We start from the raw sequence: 20,273 nt of genomic DNA, 5'->3' as shown, positions 1-20,273 counted from the left end.
AGCTATTTTCTTAATTTACCGTTCGTCGCCATTGCGTCGCGTGTAACTAATGCGTCGCTATGGATATAAGAAAGCAGAACGGACATTGAGCTAACCTTACAGTTCCAAACTGTAAGGTTAGCTCAATGTCCGTTCTGCTTTCTTATATCCATAGCGACGCATTAGTCACACGCGACGCAATGGCGACGAACGGCACCCGTCATCACGCGATGACGTCACTAGAGGGGGCGCATTTTGTTTGAACATGCGCACTGAGGGACGCCGGCAACACGGCGGTTTACACTTAGGGTAAGCTATTTTCTTAATTTACTAATTTGTATAATTGGATTAATGTTGTTATGTATATAAAACAAGTTGGTATGTCATGGTAAATTTATGATCCTGATGAAAGTCTGACCAGACTGAAACGTTGATCTCTTGATGTTTTAATCGTTTTTTCATTAAACTTTGGACTTTTAAACCGTGAGTGCAGCCATCTATTTGGATTTCTCCAGTGCGCATGTGCAAGTGTGTTCCGCCCAATAGAGTGACGTCATATTATGTCGACGTGACCGTCCGTTACGTCACTCTATTGGGCAGAACACACTTGCACATGCGCACTGGAGAAACAGGGACGCCAGCTAGACGGCAAAAGTTCACCTGGGGTAAGCCAATTCACTTAATTTGTTTAATCTAACTGATAATGTCTTGTATAAAAACACTGAATGTATGATATTTGCTTTTATGATCCTGATGAAAGTCAGGACTGAAACGTTGATCGCAGATATTTTTATGCTACTTCAATAAACTTTGGACTTTTACAAAACCGTGAGTGCAGCCATCTACTTGGATTTTTTAGATACATTAGCTGTGTATGGCTGGCACCCGGTCATTAAGGGATGCATTAGCGTGAGTGCAGGAATTATTATTATTATTATTATTATTTTTTATATATATATATATATATATATATATATATATATTTATATATATATATATATATATATAGAGATAGAGATAGAGATAGATAGAAAACATGGGGGGACACACATCTATATCCAAAGCTTGTTTTTTAATTGCAATTTCTTCTTTAGTGTAATGCAGTCAGATAAAAGTACAGCATAGAAATTAGTGTAAATTAAGCATGTACTCTGTAGGCTGCATGTTTAAATGAATAATAAACTATTGCCTAGAGCCCTAGACTACAGGTAGGCAACCTACGACACTCCAGATGTTATGGACTACACCTCCCATAAAGCCCTTACAGCTATTAGGAGCATCAGGGGAAATGTAGTTCACAATATCTGGAGCACTGAAGGTTGCCTACACCTGGACGAATAACGACTATCGTGCTATAACTCCTTCTGCTTAGTCAGTTGTTTATGTTCTTTTAAAATGGACAAGCGACTTGGTACTTGTGCATTTACTGTAGAGTTTACCTAGATCTGCAGACTATTCAGTTAATCAAGCATTTCATTGCAACACACAGTGGCTCATGTTATGCTTATTTCTTTGTTTACTCCCAATAGCAGCAAATAGAAAAAAAACAGAACAGTACATCATAGCATCGCAGTAGGGGCTACACAGGTACAGATGGTGACATCACTCCCTCCCACCATTGAATGCAGCCCCTGAGAGCCAGGGAATATACAGGCTGCTCTTCATAGAGGAAATAGTTTTTTTAGATTATCTAAGTCAGAGGTCTAGAACTTTAAGGCAATTTTAAGATTTTTTTTGGAATTTCGTGTTTGTTCAGGGACTGAATTATTTTTGGGTCCAATACAGTGTTATACACTTATTAGGAACTGATGACTTTGGACATTTTGCCCAAAGTTTGTTTCTGCGATGTGATATTCAGCAGATATCATTCTGCTGATCATGGATGCTGCATATCCTCCGATCCTTCAGTGATTCAAAGTGGTCATGGTGCCTGGAGTCTGCATTTTGCTGTGCAGCTTGGAATTAGAGTTGCACAGAATTACTCATTGACTGAGAGCGGTCAGCTGACACCGTGAGTCAATGAATGGTGGTGGCCGCAGCTTCTGCAGCTATGCAGACGCCAGAAGTACGTCACTAGACCACCACAGAGCTCCCGAGTCTAGTCCAGGATACTTATGGCATTCTAACCTTTACAGTGGGCTATAGTGGTTATGCTTGTACTGCCTGTTTAATGGAGAGTTGCAACAACTAAATTTTGCAATTCAGTGACTAATCTGCCGCCTTTTGAGATTATCTGCAAAACCAGCAAAAGAATAGCGACAGTGTTATATCTCTGATAGGCGTATATTTAAGGAAACTGTATAATCACTGAATAATTGACCTTTACTTAGCTGTTAGAAAAACTACTACTATACTGTTAAAATGTTTATTTTCCATTTGGAAACCAAGTAGAGCTTTACTACGTTCTTGATGTGTATAATTGAACTATTTTTGCTTCTTTCAACAGGTCTATTATTAGCCGAAGGTTTTTTTGTATAGTTGGTACCCTGTACCTATATCGATGTATAACTATGTACGTTACAACACTGCCAGTTCCTGGAATGCATTTCAATTGTTCTCCTAAGGTATGTGATATTCTAAACTGTTTTTGAAATGAAATGTTAAATCCTACTTACAAGCAGTCCTGAATTTGGCAGGAGAGTCCTTATTTTTGAGACAATCCTGATTGTTTACTCTAGTGTACTGCTTCGGAGGTGGGAGACATGTAGTGCAAGTGCATGTTTACGTGTAGTCGTACTATAATAGCAGGCTTTTCAGTCTATATGCAACTATATATGAGGAGATGCGTCATTTGTGGAGAAAGTGTGATTGTGCAAATATCAAACGTATCTTGTATTTCAATTTGCTTTAAAAGTTTGTGTCTTCCATATAAGTGTTCTATTTTTTTTTTCTCTGTATGAAATATTCTTAAATGACACAATCCACTGTAATCACTGTTGTGGTTTTCAGTTGTTTTGTCCTTTGTGAGTCCTTTTGTGAGGGGTTTAATAATCAAACCACCTCAATATGGTTTATACGGGCTGTCATTTTTTTTAATCTGGAACCCTTGTACATCTCTTGATGTTCATTCAGCAGGACAACTTCCCTCTGTTACATTTATACAGGGCGCTGACAGACAAGAAGGAAGCATTTTCACATTTTACTTTTTATTTTATTGTCCCAACCTGCCTCCTCTATCTGTGGATCCAGGCTGATTTATAAACGCCATGCAATGCTCGGGTTAACTCTAAAGCCTCTGGAGAACTGGCAACAAAAGCAATGCTGTGCCATGACATTTTATTGCATAAAACCGCACAAGGAATAGGAAACTGGTGTACACAATAATGTAATGTGTCTACTTATCTACTTATTGTAGTCCGCACTAAAAGCACCTCCTTCAGAACTTTTCCAGTGGATTAAGTCAAAGGAACTGTTAAGCTTGTTGTTCCATTCAGTTTTCTACGGATCATTAGAAATGCACTCCTTATAGTACCTCTCGTCACATACACCTGCCCCTGAAAACCTTCGCATTCTGTCTTGGAATGTTAACCTCCGAGGCAGTTGGTGATGAGGAATAGTTTCTAAAAAGTTGGTCAAGCAAACACTAGCACAAATCTGTGCATCTATTAAACGTGTCTAAAGCAGTGTTTAAAAAAAAAAAAGCCCCAAGACATGCATATAAAGACTTTTTAATTGTCTATGATTCCCTTAACTTTAACTGTTTGTTTCTGATAGTCCAAACAAAGCACACGCCTTTAGCCTGACTCATAATACTCGAGCTATTTCCCTGATATATTATCAGTACAACTTGAAGATTTTTACTGCTAGTATTGAGTCACAGCTTCCAAATAGGAGAATTAGCATACATAATTTCCCTGTAACAGCCTACTTGGCTTTATTGGAAGAGTGCAATTCACTTATAAAAATTGGAATTGCATATGCTAAATTGTTCCATAAATCTGGCTTGGTATGCAGATGCTATACAGGTTAATAAAGCGGTCTTTGTCTGCATTAAACCATTAAATTAAGCAGGCTTGGTACGCTAATAAAGAACAAGTCTACGGCTGTTGGTGCCTCTATATTTATAGCCTACTTAGAGCTGCATGTAAACACTTCTGTACCGTCCTAGCTTGTTGACTTTTTGGATCAAGGGTGTAAACAGGACCTAAAGTACAGTGAGTAACCACGGCAATGTTCTATTTTGGAGAATGAACCATAAAGTAAATTAATGTATCATTACATGTTACTAGTGAATAGCCATAAATTAAAACTAATGTCTTTTACACCCCACCTTCTATAGAATGTAAGCTCGATTGAGCCGGGTCCTCTTCAACCTATTGTTCCTGTAAGTTCTTTGTAATTGTCCTATTTATAGTTAAATCCCCTCATATAATATTGTAAAGTGCTACGGAATCTGTTGGCGCTATATAAATGGCAATAATAATAGATATTTATCTATATGTGTACATACTTTATGTAAATATGTAGTGTATATATGCATCTCAAATTTCTGGCACTGAAAGGGTTAACCACAATTTACCTGATTGTGCCCTAGTACTCCCTGCTTCTGATTCATAGTCAACTTGTATCATGAGTACTGAAAGAAGCTGTTTATGGTGCTTGGAATGTGCATTGAAAGTGGCTCTGTTAGATATAATCTTTACTTGAAGCTACCTTTACATGGTGTTGGAATTTCTTGAAAATTCCAATACAGGAAAAAGATATACATTCATACTGAGTCGACTTTGTGTCATGTATTACGATGTCTTGCCTCTGTTTCCCATCATCTATCGGTCGCAATGGCTGAAGGAAATCGGCATCAGCGTGTGAAAGATGGCACCTTATTATCCATATGCAAGACTATTAATAAACTACCATAGACTCTGACTCATGTACAAGAGAAGAGAAGAGACTATGTATTTTGGCAATGGAGTATAAGAAATGTGGTGACCAGAAGAAGTTGGTACAGTGGAGGAATAGCTTATGGATAGTATCTTTTCCTATCTGCTTCCTCCCCCCACACGTCCACGCAAGCAAACATGTCACCTTGTTTAGTGTTTGCAATACAATGCAAGAACCCATTAATATCGACAGTTATTGATTATTTTTTTTTAGAGCTGATAGCGATAATCTGTGAACTTTTAGGCCGATCGCAATAACTTACAAATACCGATGTTCCTTACATTTACCATTTTGAAAAAAAGAAACTATTTCTACACAAATCTACTGTTAGCTGAACATTTTTATATTTTATTTATTTTTTAGCAAATCTTTTTATTTTTTTATGAAGGTAAATGCACAAAATATACATGCCAGTTAGATTTTTTTTTTATGTTTTCAAGTGTGTGTGTGTGGTGGATGCAGTGAGAGCATTTGATCAGTGAATGCAGTGTGTTTCTGTAGTGGATGCAGTGTGTGTTTGTGTAGTGAATGCAGTGTGTGTAGTGAATGCAGTGTGTGTAGTGAATGCAGTGTGTGTGTGTAGTGAATGCAGTGTGTGTGTGTGTATAGTGAATGCAGTGTGTGTGTGTGTATAGTGAATGCAGTGTGTGTGTGTGTATAGTGAATGCAGTGTGTGTGTGTGTGTATAGTGAATGCATTCACTATACACACACACACTACATTCACTATACACACAGACACACACACACTGCAGTGTGTGTGTGTGTGTATAGTGAATGCAGTGTGTGTGTGTATAGTGAATGCAGTGTGTGTGTGTATAGTGAATGCAGTGTGTGTGTGTGTATAGTGAATGCAGTGTGTGTGTGTGTATAGTGAATGCAGTGTGTGTGTGTGTATAGTGAATGCAGTGTGTGTGTGTGTATAGTGAATGCAGTGTGTGTGTGTGTATAGTGAATGCAGTGTGTGTGTGTGTATAGTGAATGCAGTGTGTGTGTGTGTATAGTGAATGCAGTGTGTGTGTGTGTGTATAGTGAATGCAGTGTGTGTGTGTGTGTATAGTGAATGCAGTGTGTGTGTGTGTGTATAGTGAATGCAGTGTGTGTGTGTGTGTATAGTGAATGCGGTGTGTGTGTGTGTATAGTGAATGCGGTGTGTGTGTGTGTGTGTGTATAGTGAATGCAGTGTGTGTGTGTGTGTGTGTGTATAGTGAATGCAGTGTGTGTATAGTGAATGCAGTGTGTGTATAGTGAATGCAGTGTGTGTGTGTGTGTGTATAGTGAATGCAGTGTGTGTGTGTGTGTATAGTGAATGCAGTGTGTGTGTGTGTGTATAGTGAATGCAGTGTGTGTGTGTGTGTATAGTGAATGCAGTGTGTGTGTGTGTGTGTGTATAGTGAATGCAGTGTGTGTGTATAGTGAATGCAGTGTGTGTGTGTGTGTGTGTGTGTGTGTGTGTGTATAGTGAATGCAGTGTGTGTATAGTGAATGCAGTGTGTGTGTGTGTGTGTGTGTGTGTATAGTGAATGCAGTGTGTGTATAGTGAATGCAGTGTGTGTATAGTGAATGCAGTGTGTGTATAGTGAATGCAGTGTGTGTGTGTGTGTATAGTGAATGCAGTGTGTGTGTGTGTGTATAGTGAATGCAGTGTGTGTGTGTGTGTATAGTGAATGCGGTGTGTGTGTGTGTGTGTGTAGTGAATGCAGTGTGTGTAGTGAATGCAGTGTGTGTGGTGAATGCAGTGTGTGTGTGTGTGTGTGTAGTGAATGCAGTGTGTGTGTGTGTATAGTGAATGCAGTGTGTGTGTGTGTGTGTGTGTGTATAGTGAATGCATTCACTATACACACACACACACACACTACATTCACTATACACACAGACACACACACACTGCAGTGTGTGTGTGTGTGTGTGTGTATAGTGAATGCAGTGTGTGTGTGTGTATAGTGAATGCAGTGTGTGTGTGTGTGTATAGTGAATGCAGTGTGTGTGTGTGTGTATAGTGAATGCAGTGTGTGTGTGTGTGTATAGTGAATGCAGTGTGTGTGTGTGTATAGTGAATGCAGTGTGTGTGTGTGTGTATAGTGAATGCAGTGTGTGTGTGTGTATAGTGAATGCAGTGTGTGTGTGTGTGTGTGTGTGTATAGTGAATGCAGTGTGTGTGTGTGTGTAGTGAATGCAGTGTGTGTGTGTGTATAGTGAATGCAGTGTGTGTGTGTATAGTGAATGCAGTGTGTGTGTGTATAGTGAATGCAGTGTGTGTGTGTGTATAGTGAATGCAGTGTGTGTGTGTGTATAGTGAATGCAGTGTGTGTGTGTGTATAGTGAATGCAGTGTGTGTGTGTGTATAGTGAATGCAGTGTGTGTGTGTGTGTATAGTGAATGCAGTGTGTGTGTGTGTGTATAGTGAATGCAGTGTGTGTGTGTGTGTGTATAGTGAATGCAGTGTGTGTGTGTGTGTATAGTGAATGCAGTGTGTGTGTGTGTATAGTGAATGCAGTGTGTGTGTGTGTGTGTGTGTGTGTGTGTGTGTATAGTGAATGCAGTGTGTGTGTGTGTGTATAGTGAATGCAGTGTGTGTGTGTGTGTATAGTGAATGCAGTGTGTGTGTGTGTGTATAGTGAATGCAGTGTGTGTGTGTGTGTGTATAGTGAATGCAGTGTGTGTGTGTGTGTATAGTGAATGCAGTGTGTGTGTATAGTGAATGCAGTGTGTGTGTATAGTGAATGCAGTGTGTGTGTGTGTGTGTGTGTATAGTGAATGCATTCACTATACACACACACACACTACATTCACTATACACACAGACACACACACACTGCAGTGTGTGTGTGTGTGTGTGTGTATAATGAATGCAGTGTGTGTGTGTGTGTATAGTGAATGCAGTGTGTGTATAGTGAATGCAGTGTGTGTGAGTGTGTATAGTGAATGCAGTGTGTGTGTGTGTATAGTGAATGCAGTGTGTGTGTGTGTATAGTGAATGCAGTGTGCGTGTGTGTGTGTGTATAGTGAATGCAGTGTGTATGTGTATAGTGAATGCAGTGTGTGTGTGTATAGTGAATGCAGTGTGTATGTGTATAGTGAATGCAGTGTGTATGTGTATAGTGAATGCAGTGTGTGTGTGTGTGTGTATAGTGAATGCAGTGTGTGTGTGTATAGTGAATGCAGTGTGTGTGTGTATAGTGAATGCAGTGTGTGTGTATAGTGAATGCAGTGTGTGTGTGTATAGTGAATGCAGTGTGTGTGTGTATAGTGAATGCAGTGTGTGTGTGTGTGTGTGTGTGTGTGTATAGTGAATGCAGTGTGTGTGTGTGTGTGTGTGTGTATAGTGAATGCAGTGTGTGTGTGTGTATAGTGAATGCAGTGTGTGTGTATAGTGAATGCAGTGTGTGTGTGGGTGTGTATAGTGAATGCAGTGTGTGTGTGTATAGTGAATGCAGTGTGTGTGTGTGTATAGTGAATGCAGTGTGTGTGTGTGTGTATAGTGAATGCAGTGTGTGTGTGTGTATAGTGAATGCAGTGTGTGTGTGTGTATAGTGAATGCAGTGTGTGTGTATAGTGAATGCAGTGTGTGTGTATAGTGAATGCAGTGTGTGTGTGTGTGTATAGTGAATGCAGTGTGTGTGTATAGTGAATGCAGTGTGTGTGTGTGTATAGTGAATGCAGTGTGTGTGTATAGTGAATGCAGTGTGTGTGTATAGTGAATGCAGTGTGTGTGTGTGTATAGTGAATGCAGTGTGTGTGTGTGTATAGTGAATGCAGTGTGTGTGTGTATAGTGAATGCAGTGTGTGTGTGTATAGTGAATGCAGTGTGTGTGTGTGTGTATAGTGAATGCAGTGTGTGTGTATAGTGAATGCAGTGTGTGTGTATAGTGAATGCAGTGTGTGTGTGTGTGTGTATAGTGAATGCAGTGTGTGTGTATAGTGAATGCAGTGTGTGTGTGTGTATAGTGAATGCAGTGTGTGTGTGTGTGTGTATAGTGAATGCAGTGTGTGTGTGTGTGTGTATAGTGAATGCAGTGTGTGTGTGTGTGTGTATAGTGAATGCAGTGTGTGTGTGTGTATAGTGAATGCAGTGTGTGTGTGTGTATAGTGAATGCAGTGTGTGTGTGTGTGTATAGTGAATGCAGTGTGTGTGTGTGTGTGTGTGTATAGTGAATGCAGTGTGTGTGTGTGTGTATAGTGAATGCAGTGTGTGTGTGTGTGTGTGTATAGTGAATGCAGTGTGTGTATAGTGAATGCAGTGTGTGTGTGTGTGTGTGTGTGTATAGTGAATGCAGTGTGTGTATAGTGAATGCAGTGTGTGTGTATAGTGAATGCAGTGTGTGTATAGTGAATGCAGTGTGTGTGTGTGTGTATAGTGAATGCAGTGTGTGTGTGTATAGTGAATGCAGTGTGTGTGTGTGTGTGTGTGTGTGTATAGTGAATGCGGTGTGTGTGTGTGTGTGTGTGTGTGTAGTGAATGCAGTGTGTGTGTGTAGTGAATGCAGTGTGTGTGTGTGTAGTGAATGCAGTGTGTGTAGTGAATGCAGTGTGTGTGTGTGTGTAGTGAATGCAGTGTGTGTGTGTGTGTAGTGAATGCAGTGTGTGTGTGTATAGTGAATGCAGTGTGTGTGTGTGTGTGTGTATAGTGAATGCATTCACTATACACACACACACACACTACATTCACTATACACACAGACACACACACACTGCAGTGTGTGTGTGTGTGTGTATAGTGAATGCAGTGTGTGTGTGTGTGTATAGTGAATGCAGTGTGTGTGTGTGTGTATAGTGAATGCAGTGTGTGTGAGTGTGTATAATGAATGCAGTGTGTGTGTGTGTGTGTGTGTATAGTGAATGCAGTGTGTGTGTGTGTATAGTGAATGCAGTGTGTGTGTGTGTATAGTGAATGCAGTGTGTGTGTGTGTATAGTGAATGCAGTGTGTGTGTGTGTGTGTATAGTGAATGCAGTGTGTGTGTGTGTGTGTATAGTGAATGCAGTGTGTGTGTGTGTGTAGTGAATGCAGTGTGTGTGTGTGTGTGTATAGTGAATGCAGTGTGTGTGTGTGTATAGTGAATGCAGTGTGTGTGTGTGTGTATAGTGAATGCAGTGTGTGTGTGTGTGTATAGTGAATGCAGTGTGTGTGTGTGTGTATAGTGAATGCAGTGTGTGTGTGTGTGTATAGTGAATGCAGTGTGTGTGTGTGTGTATAGTGAATGCAGTGTGTGTGTGTGTGTATAGTGAATGCAGTGTGTGTGTGTGTGTATAGTGAATGCAGTGTGTGTGTGTGTGTATAGTGAATGCAGTGTGTGTGTGTGTGTATAGTGAATGCAGTGTGTGTGTGTATAGTGAATGCAGTGTGTGTGTGTGTGTGTGTGTGTGTATAGTGAATGCAGTGTGTGTGTGTGTATAGTGAATGCAGTGTGTGTGTGTGTGTATAGTGAATGCAGTGTGTGTATAGTGAATGCAGTGTGTGTATAGTGAATGCAGTGTGTGTGTGTATAGTGAATGCAGTGTGTGTGTGTGTGTGTGTGTATAGTGAATGCATTCACTATACACACAGACACACACACACTGCAGTGTGTGTGTGTGTATAGTGAATGCAGTGTGTGTGTGTGTGTGTGTGTGTATAGTGAATGCAGTGTGTGTATAGTGAATGCAGTGTGTGTATAGTGAATGCAGTGTGTGTGTGTGTGTGTGTGTATAGTGAATGCAGTGTGTGTATAGTGAATGCAGTGTGTGTGTGTGTATAGTGAATGCAGTGTGTGTGTGTGTGTATAGTGAATGCAGTGTGTGTGTGTGTGTGTGTGTGTGTATAGTGAATGCAGTGTGTATGTGTATAGTGAATGCAGTGTGTGTGTGTATAGTGAATGCAGTGTGTGTGTGTATAGTGAATGCAGTGTGTGTGTGTATAGTGAATGCAGTGTGTGTGTATAGTGAATGCAGTGTGTGTGTGTGTGTGTGTATAGTGAATGCAGTGTGTGTGTGTGTGTGTGTGTGTGTGTGTGTGTATAGTGAATGCAGTGTGTGTGTGTGTATAGTGAATGCAGTGTGTGTGTGTGTGTATAGTGAATGCAGTGTGTGTGTGTGTATAGTGAATGCAGTGTGTGTGTGTGTGTGTGTGTGTGTGTGTATAGTGAATGCAGTGTGTGTGTGTATAGTGAATGCAGTGTGTGTGTGTATAGTGAATGCAGTGTGTGTGTGTATAGTGAATGCAGTGTGTGTGTATAGTGAATGCAGTGTGTGTGTGTGTGTGTGTGTGTATAGTGAATGCAGTGTGTGTGTGTGTGTGTATAGTGAATGCAGTGTGTGTGTGTGTATAGTGAATGCAGTGTGTGTGTGTGTATAGTGAATGCAGTGTGTGTGTGTGTGTATAGTGAATGCAGTGTGTGTGTGTGTGTATAGTGAATGCAGTGTGTGTGTGTGTGTATAGTGAATGCAGTGTGTGTGTGTGTGTATAGTGAATGCAGTGTGTGTGTGTGTGTATAGTGAATGCAGTGTGTGTGTGTGTGTATAGTGAATGCAGTGTGTGTGTGTGTGTATAGTGAATGCAGTGTGTGTGTGTGTGTGTATAGTGAATGCAGTGTGTGTGTGTGTGTGTATAGTGAATGCAGTGTGTGTGTGTGTGTATAGTGAATGCAGTGTGTGTATAGTGAATGCAGTGTGTGTGTGTGTGTATAGTGAATGCAGTGTGTGTGTGTGTATAGTGAATGCAGTGTGTGTGTGTATAGTGAATGCAGTGTGTGTGTATAGTGAATGCAGTGTGTGTATAGTGAATGCAGTGTGTGTATAGTGAATGCAGTGTGTGTGTGTATAGTGAATGCAGTGTGTGTGTGTATAGTGAATGCAGTGTGTGTGTGTGTGTGTATAGTGAATGCAGTGTGTGTGTGTGTGTGTGTGTGTATAGTGAGTGTGTGTGTGTATAGTGAATGCAGTGTGTGTGTGTGTGTGTGTGTGTGTATAGTGAATGCAGTGTGTGTGTGTATAGTGAATGCAGTGTGTGTGTGTATAGTGAATGCAGTGTGTGTGTGTGTGTGTGTGTGTGTGTGTGTATAGTGAATGCAGTGTGTGTGTGTGTGTGTATAGTGAATGCAGTGTGTGTGTGTGTGTGTGTATAGTGAATGCAGTGTGTGTGTGTGTGTGTGTGTGTGTATAGTGAATGCAGTGTGTGTGTATAGTGAATGCAGTGTGTGTGTATAGTGAATGCAGTGTGTGTGTGTGTATAGTGAATGCAGTGTGTGTGTGTGTGTGTGTATAGTGAATGCAGTGTGTGTATAGTGAATGCAGTGTGTGTATAGTGAATGCAGTGTGTGTGTATAGTGAATGCAGTGTGTGTGTGTATAGTGAATGCAGTGTGTGTGTGTGTGTATAGTGAATGCATTCACTATACACACACACACTACATTCACTATACACACAGACACACACACACTGCAGTGTGTGTGTGTGTATAGTGAATGCAGTGTGTGTGTGTATAGTGAATGCAGTGTGTGTGTGTATAGTGAATGCAGTGTGTGTGTGTGTATAGTGAATGCAGTGTGTGTGTGTGTATAGTGAATGCAGTGTGTGTGTGTGTATAGTGAATGCAGTGTGTGTGTGTGTATAGTGAATGCAGTGTGTGTGTGTGTATAGTGAATGCAGTGTGTGTGTATAGTGAATGCAGTGTGTGTGTGTATAGTGAATGCAGTGTGTGTGTGTATAGTGAATGCAGTGTGTGTGTGTATAGTGAATGCAGTGTGTGTGTGTATAGTGAATGCAGTGTGTGTGTGTATAGTGAATGCAGTGTGTGTGTGTATAGTGAATGCAGTGTGTGTGTGTGTAGTGAATGCAGTGTGTGTGTGTGTAGTGAATGCAGTGTGTGTGTGTGTGTGGTGAATGCAGTGTGTGTGTGTGTGTGGTGAATGCAGTGTGTGTGTGTGTGTGTTTGTGTGTATAGGGAATGCAGTGCGTTTGCGTAGTGTGCGTATATATAGCCTACATTTTCTTTTGACTAGTTGCAATATTTCAAGGGTATGGAACATGTGAGAAAATACAGATATGTGAGAACTATTGTCCTACTGTTAACTGTTCCTGGTAAAAAAAAAAGCCACTGCTCTCACTTAAAGGGCCACTAAAGTCACCCAGACCACGCCATCTGAATAAAGTGGTTTGGGTGCAGTGGCCCTATAGTTTTAACCTTGCACTTTGTTCCTTACAGCCACAAAAAGCACTTCCTCTAGAACAAACTGGTGAAACCTGGTGATAGGACCATATGCAGCTCATAGGAAAGCACCGAATTCAATGCTTTCCATTGAGAAGCTTTTTATTGGGTGTTCAGTGATCCACTGTAAGAAGCTTTGTATTGGAAAATAACCCGGGAAGCATCGCTACCCAATAATGTTATGGAAGGTACAGCGGGCAGCAGCACAGAGGGAGTCTTGGCGCTGGAAAAATGTTAGTTTAATCCTTTTTTCTTTATTTTTGTAAATGTAAAAGGGGGGCCTTAAATCTAAAGATGCACTGGGACACTATAGCATTATGAACGCTAGTTTGTATTTCGAAAGCCATAGTGTTAATTTAATATCACTTGATTCTTTCTTCACCTGGTGTTTCATGAAATGGCACCTTTTCTGCCAATGACTGATTTAGAATATTTATGGTGATTTGAAAGGCTAAGAATTGATACTCTTGTTATAAAAGAGATCCTACAAGCCAGCTTGATGTCACAGTGTTATTAATTAGTAAACTCTTTATTATTTATTATTCGGTGTAAGCTGTAATTATCCTTTTGATATGTAAATTTCAATAATCTGTGTATTCTATATTACATTCTTTTATAAATTAGCAGAGTTGAGACCTAAAATCTCACTCCTGTTAGTGGTCTTAAAGTAAATGATTGGTATGTGTAACCGTGTAACCATGTAACCTTTCATTCTTACACATCCATTTGTGCAGATCGGGTAATGATTCACTGTACAGCACTAATATTTGTTCACAATGTAAGCATGTGTTACCCCTTTATAGAGTGTGCTACTGTTAATTGTGTTTTCTGTGCCGGTCTCTTCTTGGTACAAGTCGTGAAAGCCCAGTGAATATTAGAGAATAGCAGCTGTTTCTCTCTAAAATTCCATGTGTTGTAGACGGTGCAGAGTTCATTCAGTAATGTAAAAAACAAGGACGTGAATTATTCACTTGCTGAATAAAAGGCACCGCTGTATGTTTATCCAATGGGCATGTTGGTTTTTAAATTGGTGCCTATCTATAACATACCATTCAATGTAGGCCATGAACAAGTGTGTGTCTTTGTTATAGCATGCCTCCCACAGTTGAGATATGACCGGCATGGGACGGAGGGTGTATTACCGAAATGACGCATTTTCTGTAAACCATGCAACCAAACGGTAAATGTTTGGAAATTATGCCATCTTGTCAACCTACTGTAAAGGGATATTTGAATGGCTGACAGATGAAAAAGGAGTTCCATTCCCAGAATACTGGGTAGCAAGCAATAACATTTTAAAGATAGCTCTTTTAACACATAGTATTTGTTAAAGCTACATATTGAGTGTTAATATTCATGAAAAATTCATAAAGACAGCATTGGAAGTTTAAAATGACACTATAGTCACCAGAACAACTACAGCTTATTGCATGTGTTCTGGTGAGTATAATCATTCCCTTCAGGCTTTTTGCTGTAAACACTGTCTTTTCAGAGAAAATGCAGTGTTTACATTACAGCCTAGTGGCCACTCCTCAGGTGGCTGTAAGAGATCCTTCCTGGGTCATGGCTGCCTAAAATGCATCACAACATTTAGTGTATCTACCCTCTACATGCAGACACTGTACTTTCCTCATAGAAATGCATTGATTAAATTCATCTTTATGAGCAAATGCTGATTGGCCAGGGCTGTGTTTGGCTTTTGCTGGCTCTGCCCCTGATCTGCCTCCTTAAGTCTCAGCCAATCCTAGAGTAAAGCATTGTAATTGGCTCAGACCACCACTATTTCTTTTGATGTCAACAGACAGGGGCAGGTCAGAGCCAGCAGTGATCCTTTAAGTGAAATTCCAGGGCAATCAAAAGATATAAGACAAAGTTACTTCTGCGTCGTCATAATGTAGTGTTAACTACAGCTGATGGGGCAGGTATTTTCTTACACAATGTACAGTAAAGGTTTATGGCACATAGGCCAAATTCTGTGATTCAGTTTTTAATCTTGTGTGACCATACAGTAATGATACAGCTCTCATTGGGTGAATCCTCCAGGTATTGTAGGCTTGGATCAATACAAAGATGGCTGTGCTCTGAAGAGCTTTTTAGGGTAATATGTCTTCCTTCTAACTGTCCCCATGCATCACCTTGAGATCAGAGTTCCACAGCCTTTGTATACCCACTATATTCAGTCTACATTTAAAAAAAACACATCCCATTCAAACACCCAAAACAAATCTAAAATCAAAGCTTTCAAATATGCATTTAAAAATCTGTATTTGCTTCTATCCAAGTTATTGCCCTCAATAAAGTTCTTTTCATAGAGAGACTATGTAACATTTTTTCCCCCTCAATAGTTATTTTCTTGCCATTGAAAATGAGCAGAGCAAGTGAATTGTATGAGAAACCTTACAAATTAAACAGTGACTCGGAGGTTAGGTCACAAAGGCTTCTTTTTTTTTTTTTTTTCTTATATAGTTACCAAGGTTACTCAGTTGTGTGGATCTTGAAAATATATTTCATTATATATTCCCCATACTGTGCACATGTGGCACATGATTCTGTTAGAATGGTGTCTTATTAATCATTGTAGCTTTCTTATTCTCTGCATTTTGCAGATATACCGTACTCAACCAAGATGTAAACCTTATATATGGTAAATGAAAGCAGTGATTATCCTAAGCCATCATTCTTGTGCTGTAGAATTTATAAGTGAACAGTCAGTGGTTGTCCAGTCCTGTACCCACTATTCAGATTTCAAATTGTCCATTTGTATAACTCTGCTGCTGGCAGTGTAAAGCCTAAGGTTGGGTCTTCCAACCTGCACAGATGTAGAAATAACCTGTTTAGTTTTAGAATTAGTGTACAAACAATACCTCGTTAAAGGGACACTATAGTCAGCAAAACTAATTTTGCTATGCTCGGTATAGTAGTTTCACGATACTACCCTTAACGTCTGATGAAAGGGATTTAGGAGTAATTATTTAAGATGACTTAAAGGTAGGCAGACAATGTAGCAGAATGCTTGGTTGTATAGGGAGAGGTATCAGCAGTAAAAAGAGAGAAGTGATCATGCCATTGTACAGAACACTGGTGAGAACTCACTTGGAGTATTGTACGCAGCACTGGAGACCATATCTTCAGAAGGATATTGATACTTTGGAGTTCAGAGAAGGGCTACTAAACCGGTTCATGGATTACATGATAAAACTTACCAGGAAATGTTAAAGGAGATTACTTAACATGTATAGCTTTGCGGAAAGACGAGACAGGGGGATATGATAAAAACATTTAAAGGGACACTCCAGGCACCCAGACCACTTCTGCCCATTGGAGTGGTCTGAATGCCAACTCCCACTACCCTTAACCCTGCAAGTGTAATTATTGCAGTTTTCATACTTTGCATGGTTAAGTCCTCCTCTAGTGGAGCAGCGCAAGTGCCAATACAATAACAATTTGTGTGATTAAACACACAAACGGTACCTCTGAATGTGCGCACAGGCGCACGAACAAGGTAAGAGATTTATAAGTTAAACTAAACATAGCCACTGCGTCCACAGCCAATCTGCTGAATAGGGCTCACTATGAGCAAGTATAAACCTGCAAAACCCTAAATAACAGAAGACTGAGAATAAGAACATAAAATAAGAAAAATAGAAAAACAGGTTAATGATAAGAAATAATAAAGAATAATAGAATATTAGAAAAATAATAAAATATCTAAAGGGATGATAAAAAAATGAATATAAAAATAATAATTGGTAAATAATAAAGATGAAACTAAAAAATAATAGTACAAAAAAAATAATATTGAAAAATAAATAATATAAAAATAAAGAAATGAAAAACGATTAAATAATATAAAGTAAAAATATAAAATTAAAAATCATAAATTGGAAAGCGTCAATCTCCCACCAAGGCTCAAAAAGAGGCACAAGATAATATATCATTGATCCAAAAAAATATATATATTTTTAAAATAATGTGATTTATAAAAATTCATCAAAACACGATCAACACAAGTGAAATAAGCTTGCATAAAATTTATATAAATTATTACCAAAATATAGCATAGGGGACATTCAGATGGACATGTGAAAAATGTATGTATGTATGTATGTGTGCCAATATATTATAAAATTTAACATTGTGCAAATTAATAGCAAATGGTGTCATTATGCAAAGACAGTGGATGCGTAATATACGCAAAATATACTAACCTAACAGTGCAAAGTGTCATAGTATAGCTTAATAAATAAGCAAAATTAAAATAAATTAGATAAATAAAGGGCATAACTATGTAAAAGTGACAGTGTTAAAGAATATTATTTATTAATCAAAAATACTGTACTAAGTATCGTAATGTATCTATAAAGTGTAATATAACTATCAAAATCTAGAAAATGTAATATTTATAGTGCAATCAAGGAAGACATATAGTATGTCCAAATCAGAGTAGTTCCATAAAAATCCAGAATTTCAGCCATGCTAAAAAAAAAGCAGTTGGGGTGTCTAAAAGAACCAGCAACAAATTTCTACCAGGAGTCCTGTAAAATATAAAAAGTGAAAATAAAGTAAAATTGTTCCACTACATATAGCCAGCAAAATAAAAACCGTATAAGCAACCATTACTTAAATAAGCATAGACAGATCATAATTTAAACCTTTGGGGTATAATGAATCACGTAATAGTAATCTCCTATTCCTGACCCCTCTTCTTGGTGATTCCATAATCTGTTCCAAAATCTGGAACCTTAATTGAGACACCATGTCTAGCTATCAAAAAGTGCGCAGGAACTTTTTATTTATCTTTAATCCTTTATTATTTTTTGTCTCTCCCTTCTTTGGCACATAGGGGTAAGTTATTAATTTGTATATATTTATATGTGTATATTTTATATGATCTGTGTACTTTGTGCTAATTATTGATCCTTGTTAATGACCTTCACTTAAGTGAATTATTGTTTGACATTCTCCTTGGCATTGTTTGCTATATATACACTTATCTTTGCTTTGTGGTATTATCTTGAAAAAGACCGCTCAGTAGGTCGAAACGTTGCTGTCTTTTTTGTTTCAATAAATCTGCCTGCGTCTTTCACACTTTGAGTGCCTGGGAATCTTTTTGCTGCCTGGTATTGCTCATATAACTCGTATAGCATGTTATTGATCTAGTAATGCAATCGTTTAAGAAGTGCCTTAAAACCCATCTCTTTAGGAAAGCTTATGGCCGTCCAGAGTAATCTCTACCTCAAATACCTGTCTCTTGCTCTCTCCGAAAGGTCAGCACTCTACTCTCTCCTCCAGCTCTGCTTCTCTCCCACCTTATTTTATTGCTATTTCCTGTCCTATTGTGTTTTACACCCCACCTCTTATAGACTGGAAGCTTGTTTGAGCAGGGTCTTCTTCAACCTATCGTTCCTGTAAGTTTTCTTGTAATTGTCCTATTTATAGTTAAATCCCCCCCTCTTATAATACTGTAAAGCGCAACAAAATCTGTTGGCGCTATATAAATGTCTATAATAATAGTAATATCACCTTACTCTTCGTATTGCCATGCCACTCGATGCATACATGCTATTACGTTGTCACCCTATTCTTGTTGCTCTGTCTCGAGGCCCAGGTTATTGCTTTTTCACTCTGTTTGGTATTGTAAGTCACTCGATATATAGTTTGCCGATTAACAAAGTCACCTAAGCATGGTCTCACAATGGCACACTACGCACTGTTTGTAGTACTACCTACATATTGTTCGACTATGGCAACTGCGCATTCGTTTCCTATACCACCCAATACATTATTTCACTAACTTGTTATTGCTATGGGACCTGTGTGATATTTCCTAGTTACATTAGTTTTGTGCCATGGGACTCTCTATTCTTTTTCAGTTTGTTGGTTTGGTTTAACTGAACATTATTTGTCAAATCTTACTTTTATTAAGTTGTAAATGCACAAAATATGTGCCAGTTCGATTTTTATTTTTTTATGTTTTCAAGGTTATACATTTTTTTGTGTAGTGGATGCAGTGTATGTTTTTTTTTTTTCTCAATTGCGGTCCAGTGGCTGTGTGTACGCTGCCAGGAGGTTTCACTTTGTAGTGACAGTGTCATGGACCCAGCGCACGTTATCTTCTGTCTTCAGTCTGGTGTGCTGCACGGAGCATTGACATGGTAACTCTCGGCCATGTTTAGACAGTCGCGGGCGTTGCACAGAGGTGCCGCAGATAGTGTGTGTGTTGGGTCCAGGCCCCTGTCTGTATTATCGGCAATATTGTTATCCTGAGGCCTATACCGATGTTGCTGAAAATGCAGAATATCGTCCCATATTATCAACCAGACCAACAATCCGATCCCTAGTATGTAGTATCTTACTAGGTCCTCCTTCAATTCATTTTGCAAATTCAAGCTATATATCATAAACTCTTCCTGGTGGTTAGGTATACGCCCTGCGCGTAGGTAGAAATTGGTCTTTCTTCTGTTAGTTCAGGCCTCTTTTTACTGGTTTTATGGCCTTTGCTGTGCATTATATGAGTGTTATTTTGGTACCTATCTGACCATATAAAGTTTTATATGTCTGTTAACTGCACAGTGTAACAAAGTGTTGGTCTTTATAGAGGACCTAGCTACACTAAACTGCAGGTGTGAGGATTTTTAGGTGCAGAGTTTAAGAATGTTGAGTATCATATGTTTTTTTTTTTCACTCTTACATTACATTGTTAATTTACCATGATATACTAATAACTATTTAGTTACAAGTTCAACCAATACGTCACTTCGCACTACAGTTAGTTTTGGACACTGTTCTTACTCGCACCTGGCTAGGAAACTGATCACCAGCTCTGGTTATTCTTTTATTTCAATTGTCACACACTTATTCAGCTCAGTAACGACACTGAATCATTTATCTTACTATTCCCTCAAAATGTAGTCCTCTGCTCACGCATGTGAATAGAGGCTTGGTCGGCTCAGTGACTTTAGGATGCCCTTAGTTGCACATTGGTAGTGTTTCGGCTTCTTGTAAAATTAGATAGGGGACCTGCAGGGCCAACTCCCATTCTTATTCTCTGGGGTTTTTGGCCCATTGCCCAAACTATAGTTTGCTCTTTCCTATGCAGCCACTCTCTACTAAATAGTCAGGGCCCCACATGTCATGACCAATCTGTCTTGAACCTTTGAATAATTGTTACCAAGCGGCCAACTCTTCCCTACAACAATTGTGGCATACGGCCTCACAAACTAAGTTCATA

The 20,273-nt window shown here is 39.2% G+C and overlaps 1 protein-coding gene across 6 annotated transcripts in view; it reads left to right on the top strand.

Annotated features, from left to right (window-relative positions):
• SGMS1 (sphingomyelin synthase 1) overlaps positions 1 to 20,273 on the top strand; it is a 308,095-nt gene that overhangs the window by 276,422 nt on the left and 11,400 nt on the right. For all 6 annotated transcript variants that reach the window (XM_063434129.1, XM_063434127.1, XM_063434131.1 and 3 more), the window contains one exon: positions 2,426 to 2,543. In XM_063434129.1, the coding sequence (XP_063290199.1) occupies positions 2,426 to 2,543 (118 nt within the window). The remainder of the gene's footprint in view (positions 1 to 2,425; positions 2,544 to 20,273) is intronic.

This window comes from Pelobates fuscus, chromosome 10 (assembly GCF_036172605.1).
Source record: "Pelobates fuscus isolate aPelFus1 chromosome 10, aPelFus1.pri, whole genome shotgun sequence".
NCBI classification, from domain to species: domain Eukaryota; kingdom Metazoa; phylum Chordata; class Amphibia; order Anura; family Pelobatidae; genus Pelobates; species Pelobates fuscus.
Note: the sequence above shows the minus strand (reverse complement) of the source record. Positions and strands in the feature narration are given on the sequence as shown.